Below are 23,962 nucleotides of genomic sequence, written 5' to 3'. Positions count from 1 at the left end.
TGAAGTTGTTTATCAACTGTAAGAATTCTCTGGTGGAATTTCTAGGGTCACATACTATTATATCATCTGCAAATAGTGATATTTTGCCTTTTTCTTTTCCAATTTGTATCCCTTTGGCCTCCTTTTTGGTCTAACTGCTCTCAGTAGGGCTTTGAGGATTATACTGAATAAGTAGGGAAAGAGTGGGTAGTCTTGTCTAGTACCTGATTTTAGTGGGATTGCTTCAAGTTTCTCTTCATTTAGTTTGATGTTGACTACTGGTTAGCTGTATAATGCTTTAACTATGCTTAGGTGTGGGCCTTGAATTCCTGGTGGTTGCAAGGCTTTTATCTTGAAGGGGGTAGAATTTTGTCAAATGCTTTCTCAGCATCTAATGAAATTATCATGATGGTTTTTTTTCTTTGTGTTTGTTGATACAGTGTTTTTACCTTGGTAGATTTCTGAATACTTAACCATCCTTGCATCACTGACATAACATCTACTTAATCATGATGAATGGTTTTTTGGGTTTTGTTTTATGTGTTCTTGGATTCTGGTGGTGAGAAATTTATGGGGTAATTTTGAATTGATATCCATGAGGGAAATTGGTCTGAGGTCATATTCTTTGTAGGTTCTTTGTGTGTTTTAGGTATAGGCATAATTGTGGCTTCAAAGAATGAATTGGGTAGTGCTTCTTTTGTTTCTATTTTGTGGAATAGTTTGAAAAGTATAGGTATTATGTCTTCATTGAAGGTCTGATAGAATTCTGCAATAAACCCATCTGGTCCTGGGTTGTTCTTTTTTTTTTTTTTTTTTTTTGGTTGGCGTTATTTATTTATTTAGGCGTTATGGGACAGTTTTGATGTTTTATCTGATCCTGACTTAACTTTGGTACCAGACATCTGTCTAGGAAATTGCCCATTTCGGCCAGATATTTTATTTTTGTTGAATACAGGTTTTTGTAGTAGTATCTGATGATTCTTTGAATTTCCTTACTTTCTGTAGTTATGTCTCCTTTTTCATTTCTGATTCTGTTAATTTGGATACACTCTCTGTGCCCTCGGGTTAAGCTGGCTAAGCATTTATCTATCTTGTTGTTTTTCTCAAAGAACCAGCTCCTGGTATTGTTGATTCTTTGTATAATTCTTTTTGTTTCTACTTGGTTGATTTCAGCACTGATTTTGATTATTTCCTGCTGTCTACTCCTCTGGGGTGTATTTGCTTCTTTTTGTTCTAAAGCTTTCATGTGTGCTGTCAAGCTGCTTGTATATGCTCTTTTCAACTTTGTTTTGGAGGCACTCGGAGCTATGAGGTTTCCTCTTAGCACTGCTTTCATTGTGTCCCATAATTTTGTGTATGTTTTTTGCCTTTATTTTCATTAAATTCTAAAACATACTGAATTTCGTCCTTGACCAAGTTATTGAGGAGAGTGTTGTTCAACTTCCATGTGTAAGTGGGCTTTCTGTCATTTTTGTTGTTATTAAAGACCAGCCTTAGTCTATGGTGATCTGATGGGATGAATGGGATTATTTCAATCTTCTTGTATCTGTTGAGGCATGTTTTGTGACAGATTAAATGGTCAATTTTAGATACAGTACTATGAAGTGCTAAGAAGAAGGTATATTCTTTTGTTTTAGGATTAAATGTTCTATAGAGATCTGTTAAATCTATTTGGTTCATAACTTCTATACACAAAAGAAAAACAAGCAGAGAAAGAAATTAGGGAAACGACACCCTCCATAATAGTCCCAAATAATATAAAATACTTCGGTGTGACTTTAATTAAGCAAGTGAAAGATCTGTATGATAAGAACTTCAAGCCTCTGAAGAAAGAAATTGAAGACCTCAGAAGATGGAAAGATCTCCCATGCTCATGGATTGGCAGGATTAACATAGTAAAAATGGCAATTTTACCAAAAGCAATCTACAGATTCAATGCAATCCCCATGAAAATACCAATCCAATTCTTCAGAGAGTTAGACAGAACAATTTGCAAATTCATCTGGAATAAGAAAAAACCCAGGATAGCTAAAGCTATCCTCAACAATAAAAGGACTTCTGGAGGAATCACTATTGCTGAACTCAAGCAATATTACAGAGCGATAGTAATAAAACTTACATAGTATTGGTACAGAGACAGATATATAGACAAGTGGAATAGAATTGAAGAATCAGAAATGAACCGACAAACCTACGGTCACTTGATTTTTGACAAAAAAGCCAAAACCATCCAATGGAAAAAAGCATTTTCAGCAAATGGTTCAACTGGAGGTAGCATGTAGAAGAATGTAGATCCATTCGATCCATGCTTATCACCCTGTACAAAGCTTAAGTCCAAGTGGATCAAGGACCTCCACATCAAACCAGACACACTCAAACTAATAGAAGAAAAAGTGGGGAAGCATCTTGAACACGTGGGCACTGGAGAAAATTTCCTGAACAAAACACCAATGGCTTATGCTTTTAGATCAAGAATCGACAAATGGGATCTCATAAAATTGCAAAGCTTCTGTAGGGCAAAGGACACTGTGGTTAGGACAAAACAGCAACCAACAGAGTGGGAAAAGATCTTTACCAATCCTACAACAGATAGAGGGCTTATATCCAAAATATACAAAGAACTCAAGAAGTTAGACCACAGGGAGACAAATGACCCTGTTAAAAATGGGGTTCAGACATTGAACTGCCTGAGGATCCAGCTATACCTCTCTTGGGCATATACCCAAAAGATGCCTCAACATATAAAAGAGACACGTGCTCCACTATGTTCATCGCAGCCTTATTTATAATAGCCAGAAAATGGAAAGAACCCAGATGCCCTTCAACAGAGGAATGGATACAGAAAATGTGGTACATCTACACAATGGAATATTACTCAGCTATCAAAAACAACGAGTTTATGAAATTCGTAGGCAAATGGTTGGAACTGGAAAATATCATCCTGAGTGAGCTAACCCAATCACAGAAAGACATACATGGTATGCACTCATTGATAAGTGGCTATTAGCCCAAATGCTTGAATTACCCTAGATCCCTAGAACAAACGAAACTCAAGACGGATGATCAAAATGTGAATGCTTCACTCCTTCTTTAAATGAGGAAAAAGAATACCCTTGGCAGGGAAGGGAGAGGCAAAGATTAAAACAGAGACTGAAGGAACACCCATTCAGAGCCTGCCCCACATGTGGCCCATACATATACAGCCACCCAATTAGACAAGATGGATGAAGAAAAGAAGTGCAGACCGACAGGAGCCGGATGTAGATCGCTCCTGAGAGACACAGCCAGAATACAGCAAATATAGAGGCGAATGCCAGCAGCAAACCACTGAACTGAGAATAGGTCCCCTATTGAAGGAATCAGAGAAAGAACTGGAAGAGCTTGAAGGGGCTCGAGACCCCAAAAGTACAACAATGCCAAGCAACCAGAGCTTCCAGGGACTAAGCCACTACCTAAAGACTATACATGGACTGACCCTGGACTCTGACCCCATAGGTAGCAATGAATATCCTAGTAAGAGCACCAGTGGAAGGGGAAGCCCTGGGTCCTGCTAAGACTGAACCCCCAGTGAACTAGTCTATGGGGGGAGGGCGGCAATGGGGGGAGGGTTGGGAGGGGAACACCCATAAGGAAGGGGAGGGGGGAGGGGGATGTTTGCCCGGAAACCGGGAAAGGGAATAACACTCGAAATGTATATAAGAAATACTCAAGTTAATAAAAAAAAACTCAAAAAAAAAATGGGGTTCAGAGCTAAACAAAGAATTCACAAGTGAGGAATGCCGAATGGCTGAGAAAGATCTAAAGAAATGTTCAACATCTTTAGTCATAAGGGAAATGCAAATCAAAACAACCATGAGATTTCACCTCACACCAGTGAGAATGGCTAAGATCAAAACTCAGGTGACAGCAAATGCTGGCAAGGATTTGGAGAAAAAGGAACACTCCTCCATTGTTGGTGGGATTGCAGACTGGTACAACCATTATGGAAATCAGTCTGGAGATTCCTCAGAAAATTGGACATTGAACTACCTGAGGACCCAGCCGTACCTCTCTTGAGCATATACCCAAAAGATGCCCCAACATATAAAAAAGACACATGCTCTACTATGTTCATAGCAGCCTTATTTATTACAGCCAGAAGCTGGAAAGAGCCCAGATGCCCTTCAACAGAGGAATGGATACAGAAAATGTGGTACATCTACACAATGGAATATTACTCAGCTATCAAAAACAATGACTTTATGAAATTCATAGGCAAATGGATAGAACTGGAAAATATCATCCAGAGTGAGGTAACCCAATCACAGAAAAACACACATGGTATGCACTCATTGATAAGTGGCTATTAGCCCAATTCTTGAATTACCCTAGATGCACAGAACACATGAAACTCAAGAAGGATGACCAAAATGCAAATGCTTCACTCCTTCTTTAAAAGGGGAACAAGAATACCATTGGCAGGGAATAGGGAGGCAAAGTTTAGAACAGAGGCAGAAGGAACACCCATTCAGAGCCTGCCCCACATGTGGCCCATACATATACAGCCACCAAACTAGATAAGATCATGAAGCAAAGAAGTGCAGGATGACAGGAACTGGATGTAGATCTCTCCTGAGAGACACAGCCAGAATACAGCAAATACATAGCCAGAGCCATCATTAAATCACTGAACTGACAATGGGACCACGTTGAAGGCATCAGAGAAAGGACTGAAAGAGCTTGAAAGGGCTCGAGACCCCATATGAACAACAATGCCAAGCAACCAGAGCTTCCAGGGACTAAGCCACTGCCCAAAGTCTATACGTGGACTGACCCTGGGCTCCAACCTCATAGATAGCAATGAATAGACTATTAAGATCACCAATGAAAGGGGAAGCCCTTTGTCCTACCAATACTGAGCCCCCAGTGAACGTGATTGTTTGGGGTAGGGTGGTAATGGGGGGAGGATGGGGATGGGAAGCCCATATAGAAGGTGAGGGGGAGGGGTTGGGGGGATGTTGGCCTGGAAACCGGGAAGGGGAATAACAACCAAAATGTAAATAAGAAATATGCAAGTTAATAAAGATTAAAAAAATCACTATCCCTGAACTCAAGCAATATTACAGAGCAATAGTGATAAAAACTGCATGGTATTGGTACAGAGACAGACAGATAGACCAATGGAATAGAATTGAAGACCCAGAAATGAACCCACACACCTATGGGCACTTGATTTTTGACTAAGGAGCCAAAACCATCCAATGGAAAAAAGATAGCATTTTCAGGAAATGGTGCTGGTTCAACTGGAGGTCAACATGTAGAAGAATGCAGATCGATCCATGCTTATCACCCTGTACAAAGCTTAAATCCAAGTGGATCAAGGACCTCCACATCAAACCAGACACACTCAACCTAATAGAAGAAAAACTAGGGAAGCATCTGGAACACATGGTCATTGGAAAAAATTTCCTAAACAAAACACCAATGGCTTATGCTCTAAGATCAAGAATCGACAAATGGGATATCATAAAACTGCAAAGGTTCTGTAAGGCAAAGGATACTGTGGTTAGGACAAAATGGTAACCAACAGATTGGGAAAAGATCTTTACCAATCCTACAACAGATAGAGGCCTTATATCCAAAATGTACAAAGAACTCAAGAAGTTAGTCGGCAGGGAGACAAATAACCCTATTAAAAAATGGGGCTCAGAGCTAAACAAAGAATTCACAGCTGAGGAATGCCCAATGGCTGAGAAACACCTAAAGAAACGTTCAACATCTTTAGTCATAAGGGAAATGCAAATCAAAAGAACCCTGAGATTTCACTTCACACCAGTGAGAATGGCTAAGATCAAAAACTCAGGTGACAGCAGATGCTGGCGAGGATGTGGAGAAAGAGGAACACTCCTCCATTGTTGGTGGGGTTGCAAACTGATACAACCATTCTGGAAATCAGTCTGGAGGTTCCTCAGAAAATTGGACATTGAACTGCCTGAGGATCCAGCTATACCTCTCTTGGGCATATACCCAAAAGGTGCCTCAACATATAAAAGAGACACGTGCTCCACTATGTTCATCGCAGCCTTATTTATAATAGCCAGAAGCTGGAAAGAACCCAGATGCCCTTCAACAGAGGAATGGATACAGAAAATGTGGTACATCTACACAATGGAATATTACTCAGCTATCAAAAACAATGCCTTTATGAAATTCATAGGCAAGTGTTTGGAACTGGAAAATATCATCCTGAGTGATGTTACCTGAGTGAGGTAACCCAATCGCACAAAAACACACATGGTAGGCACTCATTGATAAGTGGCTATTAGCCCAAATGCTTGAATGACCCTAGATGCCTAGAACAAATGAAACTCAAGACGGATGATCAAAATGTGAATGCTTCACTCCCTCTTTAAAAGGGGAACAAGAATACCCTTGGCAGGGAATAGAGAGGCAAAGATTAAAACAGAGACTGAAGGAACACCCATTCAGAGCCTGCCCCACATGTGGCCCATACATATACCGCCACCCAATTAGACAAGATGGATGAAGCAAAGAAGTGCAGGCCGACAGGAGCCGGATGTAGATCGCTCCTGAGAGACACAGCCAGAATACAGCAAATACAGAGGCGAATGCCAGCAGCAAACCACTGAACTGAGAATAGGACCCCTATTGAAGGAATCAGAGAAAGAACTAGAAGAGCTTGAAGGGGCTCGAGACCCCATATGTACAACAATACCAAGCAACCAGAGCTTCCAGGGACTAAGCCACTACCTAAAGACTATACATGGACTTACCTTGGACTCTGACCTCATAGGTAGCAATGAATATCCTAGTAAGAGCACCAGTAGAAGGGGAAGCCATGGGTCCTGCTAAGACTGAACCCCCAGTGAACTAGACTGTTGGGGGGAAGGTGGCAATGGGGGGGGAAACACCCACAAGGAAGGGGAGGGAGGAGGGTGATGTTTGCCCGGAAACCCGGAAAGGGAATAACACTCGAAATGTATATAAGAAATACTCAAGTTAATAAATAAAAAATAAATAAATAAATAAAAAATATTCCCTAAAATTCTTGCAAACCTCATCCAAGAACACATAAAAACCATCATTCACCACAAGTAAGTAGACTTTATCCCAGGGATGCAACGTTGGTTCAATATACAAAAATCCTTCAATGTAATTGATTATATACAGAAACTCGAAGAAAAAAGTTTGATCATGATCATCCCAATAGATGGTAGGTAAAGTGATTCCTGAAAACAGGTAGTGGGCTCCACTTTCCCATGAAGAGATTCAAGATGATATTCCCATTTCCTCTGCTTGCTGTGGTGTGATGGGTCTGCCCCTGTGCTCCATGGGCCTTTGTGGATGTTTTGGACATTTGTCTACATGATTTCCCTTGGCTACCACATCTTTCCTAAGAAACTACATAAGAGAGAGAATTGAATATGGTCCTCTAGCAATGAAGGTTTTTCCCACCTGATGATTGGCTTTTTCAGAGGCCCCCTTTGCTTTTGCAATCAAACTAAATTCTTGTCACCTGAGGTCTTTCTCAAGGACATATTCCTGGTTAGAACCCTAGAAACTTCACAAAAAGATCTAAGATTCTTTGATTAAGGGTCTTTCTCAACCATACATTCCTGAAGAGATGATGATATCCTTGGCTGATTTAACCATGATGTGTCTACCTGTCTGCAAGATGAAGTCAAATGAAGGTTTATGATCTATTGCCTTATTCTACAGCATGTGTGTTCTGCAATAAATGCTCAAACCCCAACATAAGGATACAATGAAGAAGGAGGTAGCCACAGGCAGGCCTGATATTTCTTTGTAATTCTCATGAAATGAACTCCACCCAGCACCGAGAGTTTACAAAGAATTACTTACAGTACACGTTGAGGTATATAGATGTTATTGATACAATTTCTGCATGACTGTTTATGATCCGTAGGCTGTAGAATCCTATATCCTCCTGGGTGACATTGTAGATCTGCAGGGATCCGTTGCTGTACAAAGTCTCTCTACCACTGTGACCAGGCCCCAGCTCAGTAACATTAGTGGCCAGTGTATATTGTCCAATTTGAGGGCTTTTAATACTCATTCCTCTATACCAGGCCAAGGTTATATTATTCTCTCTCAGATTGTCAATACGTATGAGAACATTTTCTCCTTCAACCACTTGGGGTGGCACTAATTCAATGGTTATTTGAGCAGTGGTAGGCAAGTGCCAGTAGGTTAAAAGGGAGGCTAAACAGGAAGAGAAAAAAAACAATCAATATTAAACAGCTATATTTATCACTTAGCTTATGTGTGTGGGTAGAGGTGTGCTCATCCTCCTTGATTAAGGTCAACAACATAAACTCCACTCCCTCAGAGTATCTAAGTCCTTTCCTCTCTCCATTATTCTTTGCTCAGGTGTTGCCTGATTCACTGCTTAGTATCCCTCCTCATTAAAAGAGTATTTAGTATAAGGGTCAACGCTTCTCTGACCTACTCATCTAGAGGGTCTTCACTTTCTGACCTTTTATCTATGTTCCCTTTGTGGTTCTAGAAAAACTGTGACCTCGCATCCAAAACAGTGGAATTTCTGGTCCACTATATTCAGAGTTTTGGGAGCAGCTTCATCGATCTATTAGTCTGATATCTTTGGAAGGTTCAATTCCTATAAAAGGACAAGACACCAGTCAAGGACTGAAGAAAGGAAGGTAGGGAAAGAGGGAAGGAGTGGGGGGAAGGGAAGGAAGAAGGTGTGGGAGGAATGGAGGGAGGTAAGGAGGGGAAGAAATCTAAGAAAGGAAGGAAGAAGGAAGGGAGGGAAAGAAGCAAAGAGAGAGGGAGAAAGGAAGGGAGGAGGGAGGATGGAAGAGGAGGGAGAGAGGGAAGGAAAGAAGGAACTGCCCATGGGTTTATCTACATAGTTTCCAGGTTTGACATTAACAACAATATACTCAAGTTTGATTTATATTTTACATTTTCTTATGAGTTATATGTGTGTTTTGTGATGGTACCTGTCTTACTGTGCACATGTGCCATTTTATGTAACAGTGCTATGTGGAGGAAGATATCTAATGGTGGGAGCATGTACAGATACATTTATCAGCACCTGTGTGGAGGACAGGGTTGAATTTTCAGGAGTCTGTTCTCTCCATTTACTATGTAGAAGTTATGGTATGAATTCAGGTTGTGTTCAATAACAAGAATAAGGAAAGAATGCCCACGTATTCATCGAATTTAACAATGCTGTCCTCCATAATAACTTTGTCAAGGAAGAAATTAAACACTTCTTAGAATTTAATGAAAATGAAGGTACAATGTAACCCAATTTATGGGACACAATGAAAGCTGTGGTAAAAGGAAAACTCATAGCTCTCAGTGCCTGCAGAAAGAAACAGGAGAGACCATACATAAACAGCTTGAAAATACACCTAAAAGTTCTAGAACAAAAAGAGGCAAGTACAACCTGGAGAAGTAAAAGGCAGGAAATAATCAAACTCAGAGCTAAAATCAACCAAGTAGAAACAAAAAGGACTGTACAAAGAATCAAGTGAACCAAAAGCTGTTTCTTTGAGAAAATGAACAAGATAGATAAACCCTTAGGCAGACTAACTAGAGGACACGGAGAAAGTGTCAAAACAAAAAAGTCAGAAATGAAAAGGGAGACATAGACACAGAATTAGAGGAAATTCAAAATAGCATTCAGATCCTAATTCAAAAATCAATATTCAATAAAACTTGAAAATCTGGGGGAAATGGACAACTTTCTAGACAAACACCAAGTACCAAAGTTAAATCAGAAACAGGTTGACCATTTAAAACAACTCCATAACTCCTAGAGAAATAGAAGGAGTTATTAAAATTCTCCCAACCCAAAAGACCCCAGGACCAGGTGGGTTTAGTTCATAATTCTATGAGACCTTCATAAAAGACCTCATACCAATACTGTCCAAATTATCGCACAAAATAGAAACAGATGGAGCACTACCAAATTCCTTCTATAAAGCTACAATTACTCTTAAAACTAAACCACACAAAAACCCAAAAGAGAGAACTTCAGACAAATTTCCCTTATAAATAATGACGCAAAAATACTCAATAAAATTCTTGAAAACCAAATCCAAGAACAAATCAAAACAATCATCCACCATGATCAAGAAGGCTTCATCCAAGTTATGCAGTGATGGTTTGATATAAGGGAAACCATCAACTTAATCCATTATAAAAACAAACTCAATGATAAAAACCACATGATCATTTCATTAGGTGCTGAGAAAGCATTTGACAAAATTCAGCTCGCAAATATGATAAAAGTCCTAGAAAGAATAGGAATTCAAGGTTTTTTTACCTAAATATAGTAAAAGGCATATACAGTAAACCAGTAGCAAACACTAAACTAAACGGAGAGACACTTGAAGCAATCCCACTAAAATCAGGGACTAGACAAGGCTGCCCACTCTCTCCCTACTTATTCAATATAGTTCTTGAAGTTCTAGCCAGAACAATCAGACAATAAAAAGAGATCAAAGGGATAAAGATTGAAAAGGAAGAAGTCAAAATATCACTATTTGCAGATGATATGATACTATATTAAGTGATCCGAATAGTTCCACCAGAAAACTACTAAACTACTGGGTATAAAATTAACTCAAATAAATCAGTTACCTTCCTCTAAACAACAGAGAAACAAGCCAAGAAATAAATTAGTGAAACGACACAATTCATAATAGTCCCAAATACTATAAAATACTTCACTGTGACTTTAACCAAGCAAGTGAAAGATCTGTATCATAAGAACTTCAAGCCTCTGAAGAAAGAAATTGAAGAACTCAGGAGATAAAAAGATCTCCGATGCTCATGTATTGGCAGGATTAACATAGTAAAAATGGCAATTTTATCAAAAGCAATCTACAGATTCAATGCAATCCCCATCAAAATACCAATCCAATTCTTCAGACAGTTAGACAGAAGAATTTGCAAATTCATCTGGAATAACAAAAAACCAAGGATAGCTAAAACTATCCTCAAGAATAAAAGGACTTCTGGGGGAATCACTATCCCTGAACACAAGCAGTATTACAGAGCAATAGTGATAAAAACTCCATAGTATTGGTACAGAGACAGACAGATAGACCAATGGAACAGAATTGAAGACCCAGAAATGAACCCACACACCTATGGGCACTTGATTTTTGACAATGGAGCCAAAACCATTCAATGGAAAAAAGATAGTATTTTCAGCAAATGGTGCTGGTTCAACTGGAGGTCAGCATGTAGAAGAATACAGATCATGCTTATCACGCTGTACAAAGCTTAAGTCCAAGTGGATCAAGGACCTCCACATCAAACCAGATACACTCAAACTAATAGAAGAAAAAGTGGGGAAGGATCTCAAACACATGGGCACTGGAGAAAATTTCCTGAACAAAACACCAATGGCTTATGTTTTTAGATCAAGAATCAACAAATGGGATCTCATAAAACTGCAAAGCTTCTGTAAGGCAAAGGACACTGTTGTTAGGACAAAACGGCAACCAACAGAGTGGGAAAAGATCTTTACCAATCCTACAACAGATAGAGGGCTTATATCCAAAATATACAAAGAACTCAAGAAGTTAGACTGCAGGGAGACAAATAACTCTATTTAAAAATGGGGTTCAGAGCTAAACAAAGAATTCACAAATGAGGAATGTCGAATAGCTGAGAAAGAACTAAAGAAATGTTCAACATCTTTAGTCATAAGGGAAATGCAAATCAAAACAACCCTGAGATTTCACCTCACACCAGTGAGAATGGCTAAGATCAAAAACTCAGGTGACAGCAAATGCTGGCGAGGATGTGGAGAAAGAGGAACACTCCTCCATTGTTGGTGGGATTGCAGACTGGTACAACCATTATGGAAATCAGTCTGGAGATTCCTCAGAAAATTGGACATTGAACTACCTGAGGACCCAGCCGTACCTCTCTTGAGCATATACCCAAAAGATGCCCCAACATATAAAAAAGACACATGCTCCACTATGTTCATAGCAGCCTTATTTATTACAGCCAGAAGCTGGAAAGAGCCCAGATGCCCTTCAACAGAGGAATGGATACAGAAAATGTGGTACATCTACACAATGGAATATTACTCAGCTATCAAAAACAATGCCTTTATGAAATTCATAGGCAAATGGATGGAACTGGAAAATATCATCCTGAGTGAGGTAACCCAATCACAGAAAAACACACATGGTATGCACTCATTGATAAGTGGCTATTAGCCCAATGCTTGAATTACCCTAGATGCACAGAACACATGAAACTCAAGAAGGATAACCAAAATGCAAATGCTTCACTCCTTCCTTAAAAGGGGAACAAGAATACCATTGGCAGGGAATAGGGAAGCAAAGTTTAGAACAGAGGCAGAAGGAACACCCATTCAGAGCCTGCCCCACATGTGGCCCATACATATACAGCCACCAAACTAGATAAGATCATGAAGCAAAGAAGTGCAGGACGACAGGAACTGGATGTAGATCTCTCCTGAGAGACACAGCCAGAATACAGCAAATACATAGCCGAATGCCATCATTAAACCACTGAACTGACACCGGGACCACCTTGAAGGCATCAGAGAAAGGATTGAAAGAGCTTGAAGGGGCTTGAGACCCAATATGAACAACAATGCCAAGCAACCAGAGCTTCCAGGGACTAAGCCACTACCCAAAGACTATACATGGACTGACCTTGTGCTCCAAACTCATAGGTAGCAGTGAATAGCCTAGTAAGAGCACCAGTGGAAGGGGAAGTCCTTGGTCCTGCTAAGACTGAACCCCCAGTGAACGTTATTGTTGGGGGGAGGATGGTAATGGGGGGAGGATGGGGAGCGGAAGCCCATATAGAAGCGGAGGGTGAGGGGTTAGGAAGATGATGGCCTGGAAACCGGGAAAGGGAATAACAATCGAAAGGTAAATAAGAAATACCCAATTAATAAAGATGAAAAAAAAGAAAGAAAACACAAATGCCATCCCAGGCTAAGATACACCGCAAAACTCTTAATAAGCATAGAAGGAGAAACCAAAATATTCCATGTCAGAACCAAATTTATACAATATCTATCGACCGATTTGGTACTACAGAAGATTCTAGAAGGAAAATTTCAACACATGAAGAGTACCTACACTAAAGGAAAAAAAAACAAGAAATTAATAATCTCAGAACAAAACCAAAAGGAAAGAATCACGAACACATAATGCCACCTACAAAAACAAATATAACTGTAACTAACAACCATCTGTCTTTAATATCTCTCAAAATCAACAGACTCAGTTCCCCAATGAAAAGACAAAGCTGATAGCCTGGATGTGAAACCATGATCCAGCATTTCCTGAATATAAGAAACATACTTCAATGATAGTCACAACCTCAAAGTAAAAAATTAGATAAAAGTCTTCCAAACAAATGGTCCCAAGAAACATGTAGGAATTATCACTCTAATACCCAATAAAATAGACATTCAACAAAAAATTATCAAGGGAGATGGGGAAAGATGCTTCATATTCATGAAAGGAAAAATTCACCAAGAGAAAGTCTCTAATCTGAACATATATGCCCCAAATTCAAGGGTAACCACATTTGTAAAAGACAATATACTAAAGCTCCAATCACTTTGAATGCCACATAATAATAATGAGAGACTTCAACACCATATTCTCACCAATAGACAGGTTATTATAGCAGAAACTAAACAGAGACACAGTGAAACTAATAGAGGTTTTGATTCAAATAGATTTAGAAGTCATATATAGAAGATTTCACTATAAAACAAAATAATGTACCTTGTTCTTAGCACCTCATGGTACCTTTTTGAAAACTGACCATATAACAATCACAAAACAAACCTCAACAGATACAAGAAGACTGAAATAATCGCATGCATCCTGTCAGATCACCGTGGAATAATGCTGGTCTTCTATAACAACAAAAACAACAGAAAGCCCACATACACATGTAAGCTGAACAACACTCTACTCATTAATAACTTGGTCAATGAAGAAATAAAAAAAAATTAAAGACTTCCTGGAATTCAATGAAAATGATGACACACCATACCGAAATTTATGGGACACAATGAACGTAGTGCTAAGAGAAAAGTCTTAGCACTAAGTGCCCTCATAAAGAAATTGGAGAGATCTTACACTAGTAGCATAACAGCATACCTCAAAGCCATAGAACAACAAAAGCAAACACATCCAAGAGGAGTAGAAGGCAGGAAATAATCAAACTCAGAACCGACATCAACCAAATAGAAACAAAAAGAACAAGACAAAGAATCAACAAAACCAAAAGCTGGTTCTTTGAGAAAACCAACAAGGTAGGTAAACCCCTAGCCAAACTACCTTAAGGGCACAGATAGAGTACCCAAATTAACAAAATCATAAATGAAAAGGGAGACATAACAACAGAAACTGAGGAAATGAAAAGAAATCATCATACTACTACAAAAGCCTATACTCAATAAAAAAGGAAAATCTGGAGGAAATGGACTTTTTCTAGACAGATACCACATACGAAAGTTAAACCAAGAGTAGATAAACTATCTAAACAATTCCATATCCTTTTTGGATATAGAAGAATTAATTAAAGACATCCAACTACACCCCCCAAAAAATCCCAGGTCCAAATGACTTTAGTGCAGAATTCTACCAGACCTTCAAAAAAGAGCTAATACCAACACTTCTCAAAATATTTCATAAAATAAAATAAAAACAAAAAGAATGCTACCTAATTCTTTCTATCAAGCTTCAATTCCTCTGATACCTAAACTACAGAAGAGGAAGTAGAATGTCAGACCAATTTCATTTATGAATATTAATATAAAAATATTCAATAAAATTCTTGCAAACCTAATCCAAGAACACATAAAAACCATCATTCACCACAAATAAGTAGACCTCATCCCAGGGATGCAAGGATGATTCAATATACAAAAATCCTTCAATGTAATTGGCTATGTAAACAAACTCAAAGAAAAAAGTTTGATCATGATCATTTCAATAAATGGTGAAAAAGCATTTGACAAAATATGACACCTTTTCATGTTAAAAATATTAGAGAGATCATGAATTCAAAACCAGTACCTAAACATAATAAAAGCAATATATAGGAAACCAACAGCCAATATCAAATTAAATGGAATGACACTTGAACCAATTCAACTAAAATCAGGTTTGCCCATTCTCCACATATCTATACAATATAGTACTTGAAGTTCTAGTTAGAGCAAAAAGACAGTAAAAACTGATCAAGGAGATACAAATTGGCAAAAAGAAGTCAAGGTATCACTATTTACAGATGACTTGATAGTATATATAAGTGACCCCAAAAATTCTACCAGAGTACTTCTATAGTTGGTAGACAACTTCAGCAGAGTGGCTGGATATAAAATTAGTGCAAACAAACCAGAAGGTTTCCTTTATACAAATGATAATCGATCAGAGAAAGAAATATGGAAAAAACATTCTCCACAAGAGTCATGAATAATATATCTTCAGGTAACTCTAACGAATCAAGTGAAAGTCTATGTGACAAGAACTTCAAGTTTCTCAAAAAAGAAATTGAAGAATACATCAAAAAAATGGAGAGATCTTCCAGGCTCATGGATTGATAGGATTAACATAGTAAAAATGGCTATCCTACCAAAAGCAACCTACAGATTCAATGCAATACCCACCAAAATCCCAACTCAATTCTTCACAGACAGGGAAGGAGCAATTTTCAATTTCATGTGGAAAAAGAAAAACCCATGATGGTAAAAACAATCCTTAATCATAAAAGAACTTCTAGAGGAATCATCACGCCTCACCTCAAGCTGTACTACAGAGTAATATTAATAAGGCTTGCATGACACTAGAACAGAGTCAGACAGGTTGATCAATGGAATAGAATTGAAGATGCAGAAATAAACCCACACACTTATGGACACTTGATCTTTGACAAAGAAACCAAAAATATACAATGGGGAAAAAAGAAAACATCTTCAATAAATGGTGCTGGTTTAACTGGCAGTCAATATGTAGAAAAATGAAAGTATATCCATTTTGTCACCTTTTACAAATCTCAAGTCCAAGTGGATCAAGGACTTCAACATAAAAGTAGATACACTGAATTGAATAGGAAAGAAACTGGGAAAGAGCTATCAATTCATTGGCACGGTGGTGGGGGTGGAGTATTTCCTAAACAGAACTCCAATGCCTCAGGCTCTAAAATGAAGAATTGATAAATAGGACCTCATTAAAATGAAAAGCTCTGTAAGGCAAAGGAAATAGTCAATAGGACAAATCAGTACCTATAGATTGGAAAAAAACTTCACTAACCCCATATCTAATAGAGGGCTAGTATCCAAAATCTATAAAGAACTCAAGAAGCTAAACTCCAAAAAATCAAACAACCTAATAAAAACCTGGAGTAGAGAGCTAAAAATAGAATTCACAACAGAGGAATCTCAAATGGCCAAGAAGCACCTAAAGAAATGTTCAAAGTCCTTATTCATTAGGGAAATGCAAATCAAAAGAATCCTAAGATTCCACATTATATGGCTAATATAAAAAACTCAGTTGACAGAGCATATTGGCAAGAACATGGAGAAAGAAGTGCACTCCTCCACTGCTGGTGCTATTGCAAACTGGTACAACTACTCTGGAAATCAATCTGGAAGTTCCTCAGAAAGTTGGAAATAGGTCTACCTGAAAACCCGACTATACCACTCTTCAGCATATATCCAGAAGATGCCCCACCATAACACAGGGGCACACATTCCACTGTGTTCATAGCAGCCTTATCTGTGATAGTTAGAAGCTATCACCCAATGGAATTCTATTTGGCTATCAAGAACAAGGTCATCATGAGTTTTGCAGGCTAATGGATGGAACTAAAAAATATCCTGAGAGAGGTAACTGGGACCCAAAGGACGTGCATACTAAGTACTCACTAACAAGTGGGTATTAGCCAAAAGGGTATAGAATACCTAGGATACAATCCACAAAACTCGAGAAGGTTAGCGAGCAGAAAGGCCCAAGTGAGGATGTTTCTATCACACTTAGTAGGGAGAAGAAATCATTAAAGGGAAGCAGAGGGAGGAAGGGACATGGATGAGGTGGGAAGGGGAAGGAGGAACATGATTCGTTGTCGGGGGAGAAAGGAGAGAAGCTCCAAGGGTCAGCAGAATAAATGGAAATATGAAATCTGAAGGTAGGGTGGGAGGTGGAAGGACCCTCTTAAAAGTACCAGAGACCTGAGAGATAAGAAGATCTCAATACTCAAAGGACAGTCCTTTAGATGAAATGCCTAAGGGTAGGGAGAGGGAAGTTGTAGAGTCCACCTCCAGTAGAAAGATCAGCATCAAGTGGAGGGATGAGGTTGCCATCCTACAGTCAAAAGCTATGACCCAGAATTGTTCTTGTATTAAAAGAACTGCAGGGACAAAAATGGAGAAAAGACTTAAGGAAAGGCAGACCATAACCAGTCCAACTTGGGACTAAAATACCATCCAAAGAGTACACATGGACAAACCCATGGCTCCAGGTGTAGCAGAGAATGGACTTATTGGGCATCAGTGGGAGGAGAAGCCCTTTGTCTAGCCAAGGCTCGATGCCCCAGTGTAGGGGAATGTCTGGGTGGGGAGACAGAAAGGTGTGGGGAGATTGATGAAGGAACAACCTCATAGAAGAAGTGGGAGGGGGGATGGGATATGGGGTTTATGGATGGGAAATCAGGAAAGGAGATAACATTTGAAATGTAAATAAAATATCCAATAAAAAAGAAAGATTGATCAAAGGAATTGACTCTAAAGAAAATAAAAATACTTAAAACTTTTTTAAAAATTAAGTTTTCTATCATTCATAATGGTAACTTTCAAGATCTGAGGGAAGGTGGTGGGGGTCTTCACTGATGAATCCCCATAGATTGTGGTAACACTAGCCACTAGACAAAACTGCCACAAGCCTCTTCTGCCAGCAGGTTTTTCACAAACAGGGGACACCTTTAGGTTGACTGCAGTGTTCTACGTAGCTAGGATTGCCACTAAGTTGACAACCATCCAAAGATCAGCTTTGGACTACAAACTGCTCAGGACATGCCAATTGCTGAGATCGTAGGAGACTGACAGAAAAATTTTTACAGAACTTTGAACTCAAAACTACTTCCTCATAAGACTATCAAATACATCCAAGCTGGACATTGGAAAGCATGGGGAAAATGCTTCATTACTGTAAATGTTGAGACCCTCTCCTTTTAACATATGTTAACCATTTTGTATTCAGTCTCCATTTTGCTCATAAAAAGAAATTAAGTTCAAATTCTCAAACTCTACTTACCAAGGAAGTTATCCATAGCTGACACTGAAGAATGTTACTAATAAGCCAAAAACTTATGGTTGAATCACTGTAATTCTGCTGTCTCAATATTCTGAAAATCCCTTTCTCACCACTTGTCCTCCACCCCTTAACTCATTCAGAACCAATCAGCTTCACTTTACCTAATAATACTTTGTCTAGTTAGCCAAAAGATGTTGTACCACTTCAATGCTTACCTTTGAACTTTTGAACCTGGTTTTTCATATAAAAGCCTGCCCTGAGGGAGGGACTGGTGCCACAATTAGGTTTTTCCTTCTTGTGGTCCTGAACACCTAGTATTATGCTGTGCATTCTGTAAGCTATTCTTACTTAAGAAAGATTGGGGTATGTATGGATTGTGTGGCAATTGCAAGGCCACAACAGTAAATAATTTTACTGTATTAGAGTTAAAATATTTTCATTTTAGTTAGACAAAATAATAGTAATGTTGCAGGATATTTGATCACACTGTGAGCCTTGAGGTTGTGTTATTTACTGGAAAAGCCTATTTCTAGTTGTGGTCTGGGTGAGCCACAGCACATACCTTTAATCCAAGAGCTTTCTGTTTACTGTAAACAGGATTAAAGAAAGTCAACCGTAGGCCAGGAGGCAGAGAAAGCAACCAGTTTACAGGGACTGTATGTAGGGGTGAAAACAGAGTAAGAGGGAGTTTGGATGGATAGAGAGATGTGTAGGAAGTAGGGGGAGGGGCATTCAGTTTGAGGGGTTTTTGATATGACATAGAGAAGGAGAACTTTCTTCTGGGATACTGACTGAAGAGGAAGGTAAGCTGGATGCTTTCTCTGCCTCTCTGAGCTATCAGCATTTCATCCCAGCATCTAATTCCTGGGTTAAATTGAATGTTTGAGATTTTCCTTAAATAGAAAGGAAGGAAGAAAGGAAGGAAGAGAGGGAGAGAGAGAGAGAGAGAGAGAGAGAGAGAGAGAGAGAGAGAGAGAGAGAGAGAGAGTATACCCCTTACAAAGTCATACAAAGGTTTCTCCCTGGTCTCTCTGGCCTGACCAGTTCTTTTACTGTGAAACTTCTGCTACACAAAAGCTCCTAAGCTATGTTGCCCTGTGCCCCTTCTGAACAGAGCCTCCTCCCAGACAGCAGCCTCTCATGGGTCCCATGAGCTGTGGGTGAATCTGTGTTCAAAAAACTGCTCTGCCTTCTCCTTTCTCAGTACTGCTGTGTGTCCCTCTCCTCTTTCCCTCTTTACATTTGAGTTCTCCAAACCACACTGTAATCAAAAAGACTTACAAACAATCCTGTGCCCTGATAAGAAATCAGATTATCTCAGGGCTGACTTCTGCCATGATCTGGATTTAGTCCGTCAGCACCAAAGAAAGTCTCTGGGCTTCCTGTGTGAAGCACAAAATTGGCTGCACACACACTCTACCCTGTGATCTCATTGTTCTATAAAGTTGTAATCTCCTTCAGTTGGAAGGGGACATATTCCTGGGAAGACCCCAAAGGGCCAAGCTGAATGGTACATGAGGAAAGGGATAGAACTATTCTCAATGAAAAATTCTGATCCGAAACAGGTGCTGGGAACAGATTTATGGATTTTCACACCTTAGGTTTATGGGTGTAGGTTAAACTGATTCCTGAAAACAGGTAGTGGGCTTCACTTTCCCATGAAGAGATTCAAGATGATATTCCCATTTCCTCTGCTTGGTGTGGTGTGATGGGTCTGCCCCTGTGCTCCATGGGCTTTTGTGGATGTTTTGGACATTTGTCTACGTGATTTCCCTTGGCTACCATATCTTTCCTAAGAAACTACATAAAAGAGAGAATTGAATATGATCCCCTTTCAATGAAGGTTTTTCCCACCTGAAGATTGGCTTTTTCAGAGGCCCCCTTTGCTTTTGCAATCAAACTAAATTCTTGTCACCTGAGGTCTTTCTCAAGGACATATTCCTGGTTAGAACCCTAGAAACTTCACAAAAAGATCTAAGATTCTTTGATTAAGGGTCTTTCTCAACCATACATTCCTGAAGAGATGATGATATCCTTGGCTGATTTAACCATGATGTGTCTACCTGTCTGCAAGATGAAGTCAAATGAAGGTTTATGATCTATTGCCTTATTCTACAGCATGTGTGTTCTGCAATAAATGCTCAAACCCCAACATAAGGATACAATGAAGAAGGAGGTAGCCACAGGCAGGCCTGATATTTCTTTGTAATTCTCATGAAATGAACTCCACCCAGCACCGAGAGTTTACAAAGAATTACTTACAGTACACGTTGAGGTATATAGATGCTATTGATACAATTTCTGCATGACTGTTTATGATCCGTAGGCTGTAGAATCCTATATCCTCCTGGGTGACATTGTAGATCTGCAGGGATCCGTTGCTGTACAAAGTCTCTCTACCACTATGACCAGGCCCCAGCTCAGTAACATTAGTGGCCAGTGTATATTGTCCAATTTGAGGGCTTTTAATACTCATTCCTCTATACCAGGCCAAGGTTATATTATTCTCTCTCAGATTGTCAATACGTATGAGAACATTTTCTCCTTCAACCACTTGGGGTGGCACTAATTCAATGGTTATTTGAGCAGTGGTAGGCAAGTGCCAGTAGGTTAAAAGGGAGGCTAGACAGGAAGAGAAGAAAACAATCAATATTAAACAGCTGTATTTATCACTTAGCTTATGTGTGTGGGTAGAGGTGTGCTCATCCTCCTTGATTAAGGTCAACAACATAAACTCCACTCCCTCAGAGTATCTAAGTCCTTTCCTCTCTCCATTATTCTTTGCTCAGGTGTTGCCTGATTCACTGCTTAGTATCCCTCCTCATTAAAAGAGTATTTAGTATAAGGGTCAACGCTTCTCTGACCTACTCATCTAGAGGGTCTTCACTTTCTGACCTTTTATCTATGTTCCCTTTGTGGTTCTAGAAAAACTGTAACCTCGCATCCAATACAGTGGAATTTCTGGTCCACTATATTCAGAGTTTTGGGAGCAACTTCATCGATCTATTAGTTTGATATCTTTGGAAGGTTCAATTCCTACAAAAGGACAAGACACCAGTCAAGGACTGAAGAAAGGAAGGTAGGGAAAGAGGGAAGGAGTGGGTGAAAGGAAGGAAGAAGGGGTGGGAGGAATGGAGGGAGGCATGGAGGGAAAGAAATCTAAGAAAGGAAGGAAGAAGGAAGGGAGGAAGGAAGCAAGGAGAGAGGGAGAAAGGAAGGGAGGAGGGAGGAGGGAGGGAGGAGGAAGAGAGGGAAGGAAAGAAGGAACTGCCCATGGGTTTATCTACATAGTTTCCAGGTTTGACATCAACAACAATATACTCAAGTTTTATTTATATTTTACATTTTCTTATGAGTTGTATGTGTGTTTTGTGATGGTACCTGTCTTACTGTGCACATGTGCCATTTTATGTAACAGTGCTATGTGGAAGAAGATATCTAATGGTGGGAGCATGTACAGATACATTTATCAGCACCTGTGTGGAGGACAGGGTTGAGTTTTCAGGAGTCTGTTCTCTCCATTTACTATGTAGAAGTTATGGTATGAATTCAGGTTGTCACATATAGAGACACTGAGCCTTCTCACTGTCCCATCTTTTTTATTTCTATTTGCAGAGTCCCACTGTCATGAATGGGGGCGTCAATCTTCAGAATATGGCAGCCATTATGACTGACTTGTGACTTATGGATAATGAGTTGTTGGGGCTTTTCACTTTCCTCATCATCTCCTGTCTCCTGAGAGCTTCTGACTGCTGAGATCACAGTACCTTCTGCCCTATGGCTGCGAATAAAAATCCTAAGTCTCATCTTGAGCTCCTGCCCTCTTTAGGAGATCACAGATGGCTTCTAAGTTTCCTTACCTCCACACTCAGAGAGTGGTTACCCTTACCTGTGAGCAGGAGCCCCTGCCAGTGGGTACACCACTTGCAGGAAAGCACAGAGAATACTTCCATTTTTCTTCTAGCTGTGCTGTTACCCCTCTGTGGAGAAGAGCTTCAGCTCCAGTACAGCACCAAGGTTCTTCTGTCTTTCCTTCTTCTTAGCTGAGCATCTCCCAAGGAAGGACTACTTTCCAGAATTCAATGGGCTATGGGTGGCGGAGTCTGTCCAAGGCACTACTCTGTTCCTTCCATTCCCAGTGCTGTCCTGAATTCCTCTCAACTTATCTCCCTTTTATGTTTTTCCTCCAAGAAACACACTGAGCAACAATGCTGATAAGCATCCCCATGCCCTCAGAGAATAACAGCTCATCTCAGGACTGAAATCTGCAGAATCCTGGCCTTGAATCTGTCAGCGTCAAAGAGGGAGTCTCCATCCTACCTACGTGTCCTTTGGACAGATAGACTCAGTTGAGCACCCAGTCTGCCATGTGCGCTCAGTCCTCTGGGAAGGTGATATTCACTCCTAGCAGGAGGGTAACAAAGATATCTCTAAGGGCCAGAAAAGGACCCACTGAGTGGTGATTAGGGATGAATAGCAATCATTTATCACTGTTATTACCAGTCAAATTTCTGATCCAGGAGAAATGTGCTATACCAGTTGTGTGTGGAGTTTCATGTCTTCAGTGTTTAAGAAGAAGTGACATGTGTGTTCTAGAAAGAACTCTGTGCTCCTTTTTCCTGCAGAGGGTTTCAATGAAACCTGCTAGCTTCATATGCTGTGTAAGCTGTGTCCTCTCTGATCTTCTTTGGTCACCTATGACCTTTGTCTAGGTGATTCCTAGTGGTATCACCCCTATGAGAGAAGCCAGGATGAACATGAGTTCTAGGCTACTCAAACAAAGAGGTGTTCTCAGGCACAGGTAGCAGCTGGTAGGTCAGATCATGATCTAGAATGAGATCTCTGGGTTGCTAGACTTAGGGATGAAGACCAGTCTACAAGGGAAAGACATAACTTGAGCACTTTTTCAAAATTTTAATACATTTAGTTTATTTCATTAAAATAAATAATTAAAATATAAGTATTTTCAAACTTGGAATTTCATATGTAACAAGTGATCTAGCCAGGAATCACATTCAACTATACTTAATAAATATAAGCCCCTCTGTTTTTAATTTTTATTTTTATTAATCATTCCATTCATTTACCTGTCAAATTATATTACGCTTCCCAGTTACCCCTTCTATCACTCCTCCATCCAATGATAGCCCACTTCCCTGATACCACTCCACCAATCCCCTATCCCACATATGCCCTTCCCCTTCCACTTAGCCTGTATGAGAGTGCTCCTTCACCCACTCACACTCCCCTGTCCCACTGCTCCAGCATCCCCTACACTGGGGCATCAAGTCTCCCTGGGACCAAGGGCTTCCTCTCCCATTGCTGTCATACAAGGCTATCCTCTGCATCTGGAGCCATGGATCCCTCTATGTACACTCCTTGGTTAGTGGTCTAGACTCTGGAAGAACTGGGTTGTCAGGCCATCCTATGTTGTTCTTCCAATGGGGTTGCAATCCCCCTCTGTCGAGTACTTTTTTGAGTATTGATTATATGTTCTGGAGATCATTGGAAGAACTGCAATCTCATGTCTAGGCATATAGCAGGCATGGTCAAAATGTGACCTACCCTGATCCCTTCAGCATAGGTGGGATGTAGGGCCTGTCATCCTGCACACTGTGCTCTGCAGAACTCCTAATTACATCTAATATAGGGAGTGA

General features: G+C 39.8%; 1 protein-coding gene across 1 annotated transcript in view; it reads right to left on the bottom strand.

Annotated features, from left to right (window-relative positions):
- Positions 1 to 22,258, bottom strand: part of LOC102550682 (carcinoembryonic antigen-related cell adhesion molecule 5-like) — a 34,776-nt gene extending 12,518 nt beyond the window's left edge. The window contains exons 1-3 of the mRNA XM_039097369.1: positions 22,195 to 22,258; positions 20,568 to 20,927; positions 7,843 to 8,202 (exon numbers count right to left, since the gene is read on the bottom strand). Of these exons, the coding sequence (XP_038953297.1) occupies positions 7,843 to 8,202; positions 20,568 to 20,927; positions 22,195 to 22,258 (784 nt within the window). The remainder of the gene's footprint in view (positions 1 to 7,842; positions 8,203 to 20,567; positions 20,928 to 22,194) is intronic.
- Positions 22,259 to 23,962: the final 1,704 nt, after the last annotated feature.

The sequence above is a fragment of the Rattus norvegicus genome, chromosome 1 (assembly GCF_036323735.1).
Source record: "Rattus norvegicus strain BN/NHsdMcwi chromosome 1, GRCr8, whole genome shotgun sequence".
Classification (NCBI taxonomy): Eukaryota; Metazoa; Chordata; class Mammalia; order Rodentia; family Muridae; genus Rattus; species Rattus norvegicus.
The sequence above is the reverse complement of the archived record's forward strand: the minus strand, read 5'-3'. Positions and strand labels throughout refer to the sequence as shown.